The 16,136-nt window shown below is 54.7% G+C and overlaps 1 protein-coding gene across 1 annotated transcript; it reads right to left on the reverse strand.

Moving 5' to 3' along the window:
- Window positions 1-4,305: 4,305 nt before the first annotated feature.
- Window positions 4,306-16,130, reverse strand: RNF40 (ring finger protein 40). The gene is made up of 20 exons (XM_037507214.2): window positions 16,090-16,130; window positions 15,793-15,994; window positions 15,173-15,340; window positions 14,898-15,039; window positions 14,055-14,261; window positions 13,405-13,523; window positions 13,135-13,281; window positions 12,960-13,034; window positions 11,943-12,062; window positions 11,672-11,851; window positions 11,325-11,460; window positions 10,420-10,541; window positions 9,903-10,327; window positions 9,699-9,816; window positions 9,447-9,596; window positions 9,051-9,263; window positions 8,850-8,975; window positions 7,802-7,942; window positions 7,590-7,691; window positions 4,306-5,482 (listed from the first exon to the last, which is right to left on the reverse strand). Exons 2-20 carry the CDS (start codon window positions 15,919-15,921, stop codon window positions 5,306-5,308), a joined length of 2,997 nt encoding a protein of 998 aa, XP_037363111.1. The 5' UTR covers window positions 15,922-15,994; window positions 16,090-16,130; the 3' UTR covers window positions 4,306-5,305.
- Between the last annotated feature and the right edge of the window lie 6 nt (window positions 16,131-16,136).

A 16,136-nucleotide genomic window follows, 5' to 3' on the forward strand; every position in this document is an offset into this window, starting at 1 on the left:
TCTGATTCCATTGCCCGAAGGTTCAAAAGATGAAAGTCCTTCATCTATTCTGCCCCAGAGGTATGACCCTTAAATTCAAAGGATCAAAATCTAGAACACTGTAGGGGGGGAAAATGGAGGCCTGCCTGGGAGAAAAGGCAGGCCTCAGAGGATTGTGGGGAGACCCTTGTTAACATCTACATGAAGCCCTGCCCCACCCCAACAAAGGGCCCGGTCTGAAAGCACTGCTGAGGGGAGTGGGAACCTGCCGGCCGCATTCCGACTGGCAGAAGCGTCAATAAAGGGGAGTCCCGATGAGACTGAGGAAGAGACAGTCCTCCAAGTCAAAGCAGATTTTTTTTCCCACTAAGATGGTAGCAGAAGAAATTTCAGTTGTAGAGACAAACCCCTTGTAAAGCTAGAAGCAGGTCCCCTCAGAAACAGGCCTGAGGAATCTGTTTCCAAAAGATTCCTGGGGCTCAGGCCTGTGGAGGGGTCATCGGCGTGGTCGAAGGCCAGGTGTAGGCCTCTTGAGGACTAGGTGTAGCGTACGTAGATGGATGCTCGCATGTTGTAGGGATGCGTGAGCACCAGGGCTGTGGGCTCTGGTACTGAATGGATGATGTGGACACAATTTAGTTGGGGTCTGGAGTTTCATGACAAGAAAGGGGTAGATTTGAAGAGCTTTGGGGTATGACCTGGCTTTGGGGTGTGACCTGTTCTCTGTGGCCACTACCCTGAACTTCCTTAGCTAGATGCTTCCTCCCCAGAGGGAGCTGTATCTGTGCATGTGTAGGGGAGGGAATCTAGCAAGGAGCTGGCTGGGAGAGATGGCAGTACCCAGAATCCCTTTGATAATGCTCAGGCAAAGGTCCTGGGGTTACGGCACTTGCCTACCCAAACTGAGTCTTGAAGTGTAGTGTAGCCAAATTCTCTTGTCCAACTCCAGGCAAGCCCCAGACTCCAGAAGTGCCCGGTGGAGGCACCCAATATACAGGGTCACAGAGTCATTGGTGAAAGCAGAGGGGAGAGCAGGACTGATCTGAGCAAAGGGTGAAACTTGACACTGCTGTGGATATGGAGGTCAGATCAGAACTCACAAGAACTGGGCATGAAGCCTGAATGGGGGGGAACCTGAAACCATCACAACTGCGAGGTAGGGTTCCAGGATACCTGTCCCTGAGGTGAGCAGCTCCCAGGCTCCTTTGCCTCCATTAGGGAAGCCCCACTCACCTGACTTGTCCCGCTGGAGTGAAGAGAGGCCCCACTTTTGAGTGTTGTGTATCGATAACAGTGTTGTGTCACCGGTGGTCATGTTGATTAGTTGAAGAGAATAAAGGGAATAAGATTTCCCAGGTGTTTTCTTTCTTCTCTTTCAAGCCCTGAGTAGCTGAGAGAGCCTGTCCGCTCTCAGACCCAGGGACCCATGTGTAACCTCAAAAGCTCAGTACAGCCCCAGGTCACCCATGAGCCCTTTCTCAGAAGTCCTAAAATCCCCATGCAGTGCTTGCAGGTGGGAGCCTGAGGGTTTATGGATTTTTAAAAATCCATACCCTTGGGAGAAGGGGTAGAAATGTACTGAGATGGTGACAGAGCCAAGCAGCTCTTTTTGGTGACTGTCACTGGCCGGCTCAGGCCCTGCAGGGCAGCACCAGGGAGGCCCCTCACACCTGCATGTTCCCCAGACTGTCACAAGTGCCTAAGATCTAGCTCTAGAAGCTGCCCGGCCTCTGCCCCGGCCTCTAGAACTGGACGCTTCTAGACCCTGAGGAGAGATGGGTGGAGACCTGGCTTGTCACCTTGCTCTCAGGAACAGCCATGAGCTCTCACGGTGGGGAGAGGCTGCAGCTCAGAGGACAACCACTTGTCCATGTTCCACAGCAAGGCAGTGAAGGAACCAGAATGGCTAGGAGCAGGCTCTGCACCCAACCAAACCTCTCCTCCCCCATCGCTGGGCCTGCCCAGGCCTGGCCTGGGCTCTACATTGTCTGGGCCTGGCGGGGCTGCTCCCATGAATCTTTAATGCCAGGCTTGCCTCTGTGCTAGCTCCTGGGCCATAGCCCTTGAGTGGTCACCTGAGGTCAACACTTGCTCTGACCTGTAAGCTGCCTCTGCCCCAGTTGGCTGGGGGATCCCCTGCTTCAGCCGGGAAGTTGTCTCCCCACCTTCCCTGGGCCTCTGACCCAGACTCCCAAGGTGGTGTCCCTGCCTCTCCCTCCCCTCGCCATCTGGGAAGCAAGGGATGAGGTCAGGGGTAGGGTGGAGGGACTTGCCTTTCACAGACAGATGAGTAATGAATTCTGTTCCACATGCCCCGTGTTCCAGCCCTGGGAGCAATGAGGTACGTCAAAACTTGTCCCAGCGCGGGAAAAGTCCTCTTGCAAAGTGAGGGCCTGCAGGAAAAACAGGCACTGGAGCACAGCAATTGGTTCAGATGCTCAGCAGAGGGGTTTGTGGACTGACATGGTGCCTGCCACAGCAGAGGTCAGGAAGCTGGCTGGAGAAGTGACCTGGATTGCAGGAACAGCAAATAGTGTTTAGGGGCCCTGGGGGGTGGGGGACAGATGTGCATAACAGAGAGGCGTGGGATTAATGCTTAGAGGGGTGAGGATGAAGAGAAGGTAGGGAGCAGGGCCAGACTGAGGAGCATTTTGTTCAAGGAACTTGGAGAGAGGCACCACTGGGGAATTTCTAAGGAGTGTGACATGACCTTACCCCTGCCCTCCCATGAATGGTGGTGATTTTCCAGGTCTGGGGCTCAGGAAAGAGAACTGGACTGATAAGGAGTTTGACCTTGGCAGGAGCCATGGCCCTGGATAAACACACCCAAGGGGAGTGGCAGAGCAGAAAGGTCTCGTTAGGGGTGGAGGAGGAGGACCAGCAGACAGTGAGTCCGGGAACCAGCAAAGTGTATCACCACAGCACCCAAAGGAGGTTTCGGACAGTGGTGGCTGCCAAATGTTCCACTGGGCCCCGTGGCTAGTCTCGTATTGGCGCTCGCTCTACTGCAACAGATTCTTTGCCACTGAGGGCAGCATCTGCTCATGTTCACACCCAAGAGGCTAGCGAGGGTCTTGTGGTCCAGCAGCTTTGCCATGGGGGGGGGAAGTTTTGGGTGCAGGGTACTGAGGCTACTGGGGCTACCAGGCTAGTAAGGGGGCAGAGCAGCTCCTGAGGCAGATCTCCAAGCCCTGGGCAGGTTCAGCATAAAGGTTCTACCTTTCTGGAGACTGTTCTCCCACAGCCATCAGTGCTCCCTCCTGGAAATCCTGGGATCTGTGTCCCAGTCCCAGGGACTCCAACTTGAGAAACTGGCTTTATGCCTACTTTATTGGCCACAGGCCGGGGAGAGATCTGGGGAGGTGAGGTGTAGTTACTTGCATTTACTCAGAGCCCACGTGGAGGTGACTCCTGGGAAGGGTGGAGGCTTGAGGATTGGCTGACCTCGACCTGCTCCCTGGCGCGGCTGCTCAGAGCCGGCAGAGGCTCTGTGATGCAACGTGCCGTGCCGCGCACTCCCCGCCCAGCCCAGCGCCGGGGCGCCGACACTTCCTCTGCCGCCAGATGCCGTCCCCCACCGCGGCCCGGGCCTCTGCGAGCGCGCCCACGGCCGCCAGTCCCGCGGCGGAAGTCACGGCCGCCCGCGCCTCCGTCTCCAGTCCGACCTGGCCCGGCCCCGGCAGCCCCACCGAAACCCTGGGGGCCAGGTGGGGCCCGAAGGCGGACAAAGCCGCGAGCGAGGGCGTGACGACCGACAAGGCGGCCGAGCAGCGCGTTGGAGAGACGGCCGACAAGCCCGCGGCCCCCGCAGTGGCCACGGCCCCGACCCCAGCGCCAGCCCAGGTCAGCGCCGGCCCCATCGCGAGTGCCAGCACAGCCCCAGTGATGGCCGCGCCCGAGGACCCGACGGCGCGCTGACCCGCGGAGCCGCGCAACGCACGGCACAAGGCTCCTGTGGACACGCCGGCTGCAATGAAGGAGTCACCCGCTGAAGTGTCCCAATCTGTGGGTCCGGCGGGGAGGGCCGCGTGGAGCCGCTGGAGAAAGGGTGTGTGTGCTGGGGGGGAGCTACAGCACTGGGTCCAGGCCGGCCTTTGGGCAGCACAACCAGGAAATCGGTTCTCTCCTCCCCGGAGGACTTGGGCACCAGGTGGAAGAAGGGACCACATTTCCCGAAATGCAGCTCAGCTTCCCAGCGGCCAATGGCTACCGGGGGCGGGACGAGCCGGCAGCACGGGCGGTGGGTTGCTGGAGGGTCAGCCATTCTTGTGGGCGCTGGACGTCCCGCGGCTTCACCAGGCTAAGCAGCACACTTTAGCCCTACAGATAGCTACTTCTGCGGCCTAGTCCTGAATCCCCAGCAGCCGAAGCACAACTTAGGTGTGTTGGGGGTGGCCCGGAGGGCATCTCCCTAGTGCACAAGCATTTCCAACAGGGAAAGGCCTAACAGGGAAGGGCTGGGTTGTGAGGCAGCAAAAACCCAGAACCACACTTTGGGCAGGAAGCAGGGCTACCCAAACCAGAGGCTGACAGATGGGTATTTATTCTTAACAACGAACAGCCCACAAGACATCTCTATAGAGCAGGGACCGTGGGTCTGAATGGACCCTTGCACCTGTCAATAGCTCCACCTTCTAGGCGCCTGCATACTGCCCTCCAGAGCCCATGGAGTTGCCTGGGTGGGCCAACACAGGAAGCGTCACGGGTACAGGCTCAGTCACAGGGTGTCAGATGAAGCTTCTACCTGGAATGATCAGAAGTTGGCCCAGTGGCCAGTCTGTCCCTTCCCCTCCTGGGAAGTTCTGTCTTCACTGCAGTTAAGGCCACCAGGATGCAAGCAGGGTCAGGGCTGGGGACCCAGTGGAGCCTTGGGATGCACAATGTAGACAGGTTTGAGTAGTAGAGGTTGGAAGGAGCCTGGTAAGAACAGGAACTGATTATCTTGGTTCTCCCAAGATGAGGCCAAGGTGACTACAGCAACTAGAGCTTCCCAGAGGCACAGGACAGTGTCTCCAAGGAGGCACCTCCTTCAGCTCTCAGCACAAGAGCCAGACCAATGGGCCCAGGCAACTCCACTGGACCCCTCAGCCTCTCACAGCAGACTTTTCGTACAGGGTGGGTGCACCCAGGGCTGCAGCTCTGACATGGGGAAAAGGTGAACCGAGCCTGACTGATCCCACTCCTACCAGCATGCACAGGGACCCCCAAACTGACTAGGTGGGGGAAGGCTGGGCCCACAGGGTCCAGAGTGGAGGGTGGGGGCCACTGGGTGGGGGCACAGCCCCCCAGAGTCCGTGGGTGTTCCCAAGTTCACTGAGTTATGGGTTCAGCTGATGTAGACGCGATGGAAGTCGTGGGCACCAAAGGCTGCGTTGCACTTGGGGCACTTCCTCTGGCGGGCCTCATAACGGCCCCGCACACACTCAAAGCAGAAGACGTGGAAGCACTTGGTAAGGACGGCATCCTTCTTGCGGGTGTTACAGCAGGGGCAGGTCAGCCGTGCCTAGATAGGGCAAAAGCACCCACTTGGGAACAATCGTGACAGTGGTGCCCAGAACCCAAGCTGACGGCGGGAGGTGATCCAGGCTAAGCCCACCACACAGCAGACAGCGCCTAACTCACCGTAGCCCTGAGAAGTAGGACGAGCTCTCTTCACGTGAGGAGACCGAGGCTCAGAGGCCAAGGTCTCCAAGCTAGAAAGCCGCAGAGCCGGCATTTTTAAATCCAGCACTGTTGGCCCGTGATCACATTCCTGTCCAAGGCCAATGGCCCAGGTTCAGCCCAACTCCTCTGCTCTGAGGCATCTTCTCCTGTCCCTCCGGACTCTGACAAAACCCTTAACCTTGCTTAAGCCAACTAACCACCTGTGCTCCACCTGCACCCAAGTCCTGCTGGGAATGGCAGCGCCACGAGAAACGTGCTATCTCCACCCTCAAATGGGCTGCTCAGAGATCCTGTGTGGGTCCTAGGACCTCCTACCCTGAAACCGCCAGGTCTCACCTCCAGCTCCAGATAGGAATTCCCTCACTACCTCATCCCCTGTCACCCCTCCTCTGGCCCAGCTGAGATGCCAGCCCAGCCCACCACTCAGGAACGTGCTGCGTCACCCCTTCCCTAGCTCTCAGAACCCTACTGCAGACATTTGATGGGTTCAAAGCTGGTCTCCAGAAACCCCTTCTCCGCCATCCGCCTTTAAGTCCAAAGTTATTCAAAAGGTTTTCTGTTAACTGACACACCCTCCATCCTCTCTTCCTCAAGTTAGGCAAAGTGCAGGTGATCCTGACCTCCAGCTTGCCCTTTCCCAAGAGCCACTCCCATCAAGACAGCGGATGAATCCCAGAGGCATCTCCCCTTGCGAGTTCATCTGCCTTCTTGGCAGCTCAACCGAGCTGATCCCTGCCTCAGCGAAACTTCCATCACCTCCCTCAACTCTTCCCTCCCACCACAGGCTCCTCTTCCTCTTTCCTCAGTTTTAAGTTTTGAGGTTCTGAAGGGAGAAGGGACCCCCTGTCCTTTTCTCATGCCACAGACCCTCCCTGAGGGACCAGTTACACAGGGCTTCCCTCTCCGCCTCTGCTAGGAGTTCCTAAGCCCCTGTCCCCAGGCAAACTCCCCCGAGTTCACGTGCTTTCCCAGACAGCCTCCCAAGAGGTCCCACAGACACCTCATTCTCCACATCCTTGCACACTGTCTACCAAACCTGTTCCTCCAAAGTCTTTCTAATCCTACTAAATGCTACTTGTCATGTACCCGGTTTCTCAAATAAAGAACCCAGTTCCCCGGGGTATTCCCCTTTCCCTCACTCCATGCGCTCGATCCATCCCTGAGCCCGAGCACGTCTGCCTCCTAAACATGTCCTGAGCTTACGCACTTGTCTCGAATACCTCAGGCTAGCTTAGTATCAGCTTCTGCCTCAAGGGCCACAATCCCCAAGCAAACACCCTGCCTCTAGTCTTCACTCCTCTGGCCAAAATGCAACAGCAAACTGGACCAGGTCACACTCTGGTTGAAAACCCTTTGCTGTCTCCATACCTCTGACAGACACAAGCATTGCTACCTGGTGTACCAAACCCTTCAGGCTTGCCCCGCTTCCTTTAAACTACAAAAACAAAAACCATGTTCTCATTTCCAACTATGCTATCCTGTCTGTCCTGCCTTCACCTCTGCCTGTCCCTTTGCCAGAACTCTCATCCCTGTTCCTCACGGTCAATCCTGATCATTCCTTCCAGGAAGCCTGCTAACCCCAGGGGTGGTTTAAGGGCTGCCCCTCATTTCCCAGGACCCCGCTAATCTCTGTCGTAGCACTCATCACTCAGATGGGAGAAATACTTGGCTGCGTCCTCCAACAGACGGTCAGTTTCAAGAGCTCTAAGACCAGGCCTAGTTCCCAGCCCTCAGACTCCCAGCCAGGCACTGTGGCTGGCGGGCAGCATGTGGACATTATGTGCTTGGCTGTCTGGTTCTCCACAGCGAGAGTCCTGCCCCCTTTCTGCTGCCCCACCTTATTTCTGGGATCCCCAGACTGGTAATAGCTCTCAATGGTGAGAGGCCAGGAGCCTGCTCGCCCAGTTCATCGTTCTCCTCCCTCAGAACTAGCCCCGTGGCCCTACCTTGTACTCCTTGATCTCCTCCTGGAGGATTTCATCAGCATCTGCATAAACCTCCACCTTCCTCTGCTTCTCCAGCTTGCGCCGCAGCCGTGAGATGTCCTCCTAGGGAAAGAGGGGCTGGGCTGAGTGCAAGGGGCTGCGTTCCGAAGCGCCTGTCCCCAAGTCACACCAGTGACCCTGGACCCCCCAGCCCTACCCCGTGGCAGCCACACCTGCGCCCTCTTGAGGTTGAAGCTCTCTTTCTCTCGAGCAGCCCGACTTTCTGCCAGGCAAGGCTGGATCTCTCGTAGCCGCGTCTGCACGTGTTCCAGCTGCACCTTCAGGTCCTCAGCCAGCTGGGCTGCTTCCACAGCCTGAAGTGGGTGGGAGAGGGAGGAGAGGCAGCATTCTCTTGAGCCTGGGGAGTCAGGCATGTGGAGCTATGTGTCAAATGTTCCAGTGATTTTTGTTCTTGGGGTCAAGTCCAGTATCTTCACCAGAGTAGGATCTGTCCCCTCACATCTCAAACCTCACCTTCTAACCTCCCTCATGCTGACACTTTCAGTGCCTCCTTTGCTCTCTCCTGTCCTTGAGCCTTTGCAGGGCTTTTCTCTCTGCTCTCCTCAATAGCCCCCCATACATTTTCCCCTGCAACTACCTCAGGCCTCAGTTCCAGTGACACCTAAGAAAAGCTCTCCTAGTTTTCTTTCACAGCTCTTTAGTTTCCCGCATGGGACTTCACGTGATGTGCGTTAATATTATTTTATCTATGGGGTTAATGGCTTTGTCTCTGCCCCTCAAGATCAGAAGCCCCCATTTCCAGTAGGACCCTCTTGTTCACACAGTCTCTCCAGTCCCCAGGGCAGAGCCTCGTGTACAGTAAGGACATGACAGACTTAGACTTAATACTATGTGACAGGGACGACCATCCCCATTTTACAGCTAACCAATGCAGTGATTAGATGTGGGACCTGGAGCCAAGCAGTATGGGGTCTAAATCTAAATTCACTCTTCCTTGCATAAATAAGTTGCTCTCCTTGAGCCTGTTTTCTAACTAAGAGGTGGATAACAACCACCACGGTAGGATTACTGTGAGACTAAAATGTGGCCAAAGTGTCAGGACAGGGTCTGGAACACAGTGTGCGAGATGAGCCCTGGGCCACGAGAGGGGACAGAGCTGGGCTTCAGCCCAGAATATCCGCTTCAAGTTCCCCAGGATGAGCCACACAGTGAGGCTGGGCACCAGCATCCTAAGCTATTCTCCCTTCAGGCCAGGCTCACCTTCCTCTTATTGAGCTCCAGGGCCTGGCTGCGCAGCGTCAGCTCTTTCTCCACACCCCCAAGGCTGCCCTGCAGGGCACGCTCTTTTTCCTCCAGCTTCTGAACAGTCAGCAGTTGGGCATCCACCTGAGGATAGGGATCCACTCAGTGCAGGGGAGTCCCCACTCCCCAGCTTTCCCCACAAGCCCAAGGCAGCCATACCTGGGACTTGAGGCCAAGAACCTGCTCGCCCAGTTCATCCTTCTCCTCCCGCAGCAGCTTGTGAATCTGGTTGGCCTTAATCCGCTCTGACATCAGCTTAAAGTTGGCATCATCCTTCTCCCGCAACTGCTGCAGCAGCCGCCCGTTCTGCTCCTGCATGTCCTCAAAAGCCTGACCGGTCACGTCCATCTCCGACAGCAGAGCCTCTTCCTCCTGCGGCATTTGGGCAGGGACAAGATGGAATGCGGTAGCCGGAAAGGATGACCATAGGGGAACCACGGGAAAATGTGTAAGCAAAGCACCTGAGTGGACCTGGGCCAACTGCCAGAAACATATACAATAGGGAGTTAAGAGAACCCCAACGTTTAGAAGCAACGGGATCGTAAAGGGCCGCACCTGCTTGGTAGCACCCAGCTTGCGCTGCAGGTGTTCTATTTGCTCCTCTGCCTGCCGAATCCGCCGCAGAGCATCCTCATCTGCAATTTTCTTGCTCTCCCTGCGATCCCTCTCTTCCAATTCCCGGATGCGGCTCCGCAGCTCATCAACCTATAGTCACCAGAAGGAGGAAGCTCTCATCTTGCTTCCTTCTGAAGGGCTCTGCCCCTGGGCAGCCTCTCTGCATGTGCCAAGAGCCCTACCTGCCCTCACCTCAGCCTTGGCTTTGCGTTCAGCTGCCATGAGCTGCACCTTATCCCGCTGTTCTTTAGGCGCTGACTTGTACATGTCCAGCAGCAGCTTCATCTCCTTCTGGCTTTCCTGGGCTTTCCTAGGAGTCGGCACAGGAAGAAGGCCTAGTGAGTGGGGCTCGAGGCGACTTGGCAGGGTGGGAAGGAGACAGGAATAGGGTCTCACTTGAGCTCCGCTCGGAGACCTTTGAGGAGTTCTGATTCCTTCCTCTTGGCCTCTTCCACCTTGGCCTTCTCCCGATCTGCTCTGGATAGAGCGGAGGCTACAGGTGGGGGTCCCAGGCCAGGCCCTTCCCGCTCTCGAAGCTCCCGCTTGGGCCTGGTCTCAGGTTCTCGGCCCCGGGAGGAAGGGCCCTGGGACCCAGGCGTTAAGGCTTGGGCCTCTTCCTCAGAAGGAGGCAGCTCCTCCTTCTTCATTGAGGTAGTAGTGGTAGCAACAGGCATGGAAGCCATCTCTTTTCTACTGTCAGGGACACTGACAGGGCCTGGCCCACCCTCTTCTTTTCCTGGGGTTGGGGCACTGAGGCCAGAGTCCTCTGGGTGGCCCAAATTGGGGATAGAGTGGGTAGAGCCGCTGGCCTGAGCCCGGAGCTACAAAGACAGAGAGAGAGAGAAAAGGGCTTAGTTGAGACAGTGCTCACTGGGGTCTAGCCAAGGCTTTTCCCAGGCAGCCCCTGCCTCACCTTGCCAATTTCAGCCTGCACTTCCCGCAGCTTCCGCTTGTATCTCTGGGCGTCCCCCTTCAGCTGATGGTTGTGGTTCTGGAGGCTGCTGATCAGGTGCCGCATCTCACGGTTGATAGGCCCTAGGGGGAGAGTTGAGAAGGAGTCAACAGCCCCTCTTTGGGGGTACAACCCTCAATGGAAGAAGAGGTGGCATCATAACCATCACCCCCAATACGGAGAGAAAAACTAAAGTCTTCAAAAAGAGTATATCGCCGAAGTAAATAACGTAAAGTTGGGTAACTTGACTTTGCTTATTTGTGCTGATTCTGCTAATATAGGTTTTCTAAACACTCCCAAATTTCATTCAGAGGAAACTAACACTCACAGCTACTACTTTAGTTGGTCTACCGCCTCAACTTCTCACAGTTCCCGGCCTCTCCAACCCAAACTGCAACAGCCTTTCTGCTAACACTTCATGTCTCCCTTTCCGTGGCAGGTCTGTCTGCACCTAACATGCAAGTGCTATCTTCCTCTTTTACCGTTTCCCCACCACACTGCTCCAGAATAGCAGGGGTTCTCTGCGTTTTGTTCAATGCCATAATCCCAAAGCCTAGAAAAAGCCCTGGTTCCCACGTGGTATTCAAAACACCTTTGTAAAATGCATGAAGAGAGACACCCTAAGGTCAGGAAACCACAGAGGGGGCCAACAGCTCATGTTCTGGCACAGCCTGCTCTGTTTGCCCTCTCGACTGGTTGTGACGTTCCCTGTGCCAAAGCCAGGTGCTGTGGTCCTGTTTTCAACAAGGACACGAACTCTGAGAAAGGGGCCTAACCTCTCAGTGTGCATAAGCAGCAGCCCCACCTGTCTCAGGTCCCCGCAGACCCACCTAAGGTCCCACCTCCGCCCTGTCTTCATCACATACCTGCCTGCTCGTTGGCCGCCAGGTTCTGTTCAAACTCGATGCGCAGCATCTCGTACTCCTTGCGTACCTGGGCCAGCGTGTCCTCCAGCTGGATGACCTCTGTGCGCAGCTTCTTCTGCAGCCCCAGCTCATCACTCTACAGATTGAGGTATTAAGGACTTGCACAATCCCTTAGCCACTCGAGGCCCTCAGTAAACCTTTCTTGTCCCAACTTCAGGCCTCAGTGACTTAGGAAGAATTTATGCCCAAGGAGCTCTGCAGGCACACAGGGCCTCCAAAGTCCAGGAATGCCCTGACCCTAACTAAAGATCTGGCCCTAAACTCCAGCCTCCAGCCTCCAGCCATACCTCCATATGCTCAATGTGTCTCAGGTGGGAGTTCTTGGTGGCGAGCAGCAGGCCCCGGGCCTCATCCAGCTGAGTCTTCACTTGCAGAGACTCATTGTAGAGCAGTGAGAACTGGGCCTGCAGCATTCGGTACTCCCCCGTCTCCCGCACCACCTCTTCAGGAAGACTCCGCAAGGCCACCTGGAGATGCCCAGGACTGGTCAGCCACAGAATTCAGGGCTTAGTGCCTACCATGCAGGGTCAGGCCAGTCCACCCACAAACAGAGCCCACCTTGAGGCGCTCATTTGTCCGCACAGCCCCCTGAAGTTCAGCCTGCAGCTTCTCCAGCTCTGCCATGCGGCTGTTGGCCAATTCCTGGTTTTCCTCCAACTCCGCATTCAGCATCTCAAACTATGGAGAGGGGAGCATGGTGGGAGGCGGGGTGATGAGCGTGCTTCCCTCACCTCCCTCTAGCTGCTCCACCCCATGGAGAGCAGTGACGGACTCTGAAGCCCTAGGGGCAGGCCAGATAAAGGCATTTTCCTAAGGACTTCTAGGCAGGTGGAAGAAACTTCAACACTACATGGTCAGTGTTGGAAACGAAGATCCGTGGCTGACAGAGAATTACAGAAGTCTTTCTGGAAGATTTAGAGAACAACCCAAAGTGAGGGGAAATGACACAGTAACCCTCAGAGCACCAAGAAAATGCAATGACCAAAAGGTGAGCGGGCACAGGCAAGATGAGGAATGAGACAGTGGTTAAATGCATTCTCTCAGGGAGGCCCATCCTCAGACACCCAGCTAAAGCCAGTCTCCTGTAACACACTTCCACTGATCTCACGCTCGCTCTCTTTTTTTTTTTTTCCCACATTTTAGGAGGATGGGTTTATTAAGAAAAAGGACAAGGTGAGACTTGCACAGACACAAGCGGGCAGAAAGAGCTGCCTCTGCTGCTTTGTGAAGGGAAAAGAAATGCCTACATAGTCACAGGTGAACAAAGAGCTGTTCACTGAGCCCTTTCCTGTGCTTTTACTTTGTGGTAGTGTACCCACCCCCAATTAGAACCTAAGCATGAAATCTTTTTTTCTAACTTTGATTCCAAAATATTCCTGTTTCCTAGCACAGTGTCCACTATTTAGTAGCCAGTAACTACTTACTAAACATATACATGAATGAATAAAACAAAGAGCAGCACGAGCAACAGGGCCTCAGAGACCATGTCTGAGTGTTTGCTGTAATTCTGAGGGGAATTTCAAAGGTGGAGGTGGGGTAAAGATTACGGGAGAGACTGGAAGACTGGTTGCTCACCTTCTGCATGTTGAGTGTGATCTGGCACCTCTGGGGGCCTGAGGAGCTCCCGGACACATAGTAGCCAGAGTTGAGCTGTGGAGAAAAGAGAGGCAGGCACATAGGAGTGGGGTGGAAAAACCAGGGCCCTAAGTACCCAGCCCTGGCGCCTCCTGACCCAGTGCCCAAGCCCTACCTGCTCCAAGGCCTCTGCCAGGTGTTTATTGAGCTTTTGTTCACGCTTGCGCAGTTTCTCAATGTCCCACTGCAAGTCCTCTACTGTAGTCTCCATCTCCAGCACCTTGGTCTCTGCTGACGTCACTTTATCTTGGAGCTCAGAGTACTGGACAATGAAGGAACCAGAGGCTTAGATGAGGCAACTTGATTCCTTGAGATCCTCAGGTGCCCATCCAACCCAAACCCTGGTATGGTCCTAATCCCACCGTCCCAAGAGCCCAATTCCCACCTCCAATGAGATTCGATGATGCTTTTCCTGCAGTTGGGTAGCCAAGTCCTGTAGCCGCCGGTTCTCACGGCCCAGCTCCCGGGTGCGTGCCCGAGTCACCTCACCAGGCTCACTGTCCCCTGGGAAGACAGAGCTCAGGTAAGAGCCAAGTGCAATGAGTATTAACCCATTAATGTGTTAACTCATTGTAGAATCTACTATGTGCACACTGTAATCCACCAAATCTCGTGCTGATTTTTCATGACAAAGTCAAGAATCTTTATCCTCACCATAGAGAGGCAGAAACCAACTCAGGGAGAAGAGCAATTTGTCCAGAATGCCCAGGCTGGAGTGACAAAACTAAGGTGAGAGAATGCTATAAGCGTGCAACACCTGGGCACTTACTGCTATGCCATATGCATCAGCAACTGTCACCAAAATTTGTGCTAAGTGTTCCAAAGAAGTCACCAGCCAGAGGGAGTTACCCCACCAGCATCACATCAGCAATTTCCATTTGTCTCTAACTCTAGAAATCAAAGCAAGAGGCACCCACCCCCCCATCCCAGAGCCCTAACCCTTGCTCTGAGAACAAAGCTGATTTGTGTCTTGGGGAATTTGAGGGGAAACTACAGAGACACAAATGGAGTGGGGTGAGGACACAAAGAACTAACCTCGGCTGTATATTCGCTGACAGAGTTCCTCCACCCGGCGCTGCAGGCGGTCTGAGGCCTCTACGACACGGGACACCGCTGCCTTGGAGAACTCCATACGGCCCTGCAGCTGCAGCTCCACCTCCTCACTACTGCTGGCACCCAGTGCCACCACAAAAGCCAAGGCTGGCTCACTCAGAGGAGGCCGCAGCTGCATTGGCAGGGGATCTGGGAGGGATGGACAGACCCTCATGAGGGTAATAGCAGCAGTTACCACGACTCTGTACCAAGTTCCAGACCAAACCCTTCAACATTCTATTGCTCGTTGAGTCAACACAAGCAACACCTACAGTAAACTGTTATCCCCCCATCTTGAAAGTGTAAAAACTGAGTTTCAGGTGGCTAAATAACTTCCTCACAGCCAAAGCTCCCAAATCACTTTCAAATAAGTCTTCTTTCCCTTTCCAAGCTACATTAGAACCACATACACTATTTTCCTTTCAGAGCCAGCTATTCTTTTTACTTATGCTTTATAATCATTTCCTCCCTGATGACATTTTTTTTTCTGGCTTATCTTCGCCTCTTCTTGCATGTGTAGAACACTGTCAAGTATATAGTCAACATTCAAGATTAATACCTTCCTAAATTAAATGAATGTCAAAAATACGAATTGCACTATGAACCCAGTCACTCAGATTCCAAAACCTGTGTTCTTACTCACTTTGCTGCCCAAACATGAAATCAATTTTATGTGTGCGGAAGGGGAAGCAGAGAATTGAGGAGTTTAATATCAAAGTCCCCTCTTCTCTGAGATTTTCCCCAGAATTTAATTAAGCTCCCCACATCCTCGGACTCTTGCCCTACCCCTCAGTTCCGATGTCCCTGGCTCTGTGAGAGGGGTCTCATCATGTGTTGGCCCCTCTTGGGTTCCAGGCGCCTCTGTCCCTGAAGACAGCTCCCCCTGGCTTTCATGGTGTCGAAGAAGGGCTTCCACAGTTTCATCCAGCTGAAGGGAGAAAGCACCAAAAATATTATGAATCCCTCAGGTGCTTCCCAGCATGATACTCCTTTCCCAGGAGAGGAGTCTGAGGACTGGCAGCTGATCAAGGCCAGGTGCTGGAAAGCAGAGAGGCATCCACCTGGGCCCAGTAGCGATTGACAATGAGGAGTGTGGCATCGTCTGTGGCCTGACGCTTCTCCAGCTTCTCAATTCGTTCCCGGAGTTCATCTTCACAAGCCTGTCGCTGTTCCAATCGCTCTGCTAGTTTCTTGTTCTTGAACTGCAGAACCTTCAGGTCCATCTCTTCCTACCATGGAAAATAAAAGGGCCAAGGAAAGTGTCAAAAAGGAACCAAGAAACCAATCATAGAAAGGGAACAGCAACTGGAATGTGGGAGGAAGTATCCCTAGACTGTTAACAGGCATGAGGCTGTCTCAGAAAAGACAGGATAGAGCCTGTACTGACCCCCGCACGGAGGAACAACGCCAGACACCCTCAGAAACATCTTAGCTGTCAGGATTTCATTCTGTTTCTATATCTTTTTAACCCTGACGCCTATGACAAGCCACACACCCTCTGCAAACTTCTTTCCCTATCTGCAAAAGAAAGGCAGCGTTGTGTCCTCATCCTCCTTTAACAGTGCAGTCCGTGAAGTGGAACTTGATATAGCTTAGGGAACTGGGAGTAAGATTCTGGATGATTTGGGAGAACAGATGTGAGTCTGGCAAGCTCTGCGGGCTGGGGCAGGAGTCTACAAACCGTGGAAGAGATGCCTCCGAGACGAATGGGCTCTATAAGTGTGGTTGTGGTTTTTTCCTCACGGCTCAGCTTCTCTGGAGGCCCAGAGCCCCCGTCGCCGGCGGCGCGTTTATTGCCGGGCCCAGACATGGCCGCAGCGGCGAGGACCCGTGCAGGGGTCCGCCGAGGGAGGTGAGGCAGGCGGAGGCCGCACTTCCGTCCCCTGCAGGAGACAAGAGAGCAGAGATGCGGCGCCCGCACTCCATAAGACCTTACACACCTGATGGACGTCGCCCCCGCCAGCCCCGAGCCCCTCACCAGCAGCAGGATCACCCCAGCGCCGCCATCTTGGACCTCACCGGACG

Source organism: Talpa occidentalis, unplaced genomic scaffold, assembly GCF_014898055.3.
Source record: "Talpa occidentalis isolate TD23 unplaced genomic scaffold, MPIMG_talOcc4v2.1 talOcc4.12, whole genome shotgun sequence".
NCBI lineage: Eukaryota > Metazoa > Chordata > Mammalia > Eulipotyphla > Talpidae > Talpa > Talpa occidentalis.

What these genes read in the sequence shown, in the direction of transcription:
- RNF40 (XM_037507214.2), bottom strand. Translation starts at nt 15,921, where the DNA reads ATGTCTGGGCCCGGCAATAAACGCGCCGCCGGCGACGGGGGCTCTGGG. An exon ending in GGTCTCCGAGCGGAGCTCAA is followed by an intron (nt 9,817 to 9,902) that starts GTGAGACCCTAT and finishes GCCGACTCCTAG; the next exon opens with GAAAGCCCAGGAAAGCCAGA. An exon ending in AACGCAAAGCCAAGGCTGAG is followed by an intron (nt 9,597 to 9,698) that starts GTGAGGGCAGGT and finishes TGGTGACTATAG; the next exon opens with GTTGATGAGCTGCGGAGCCG.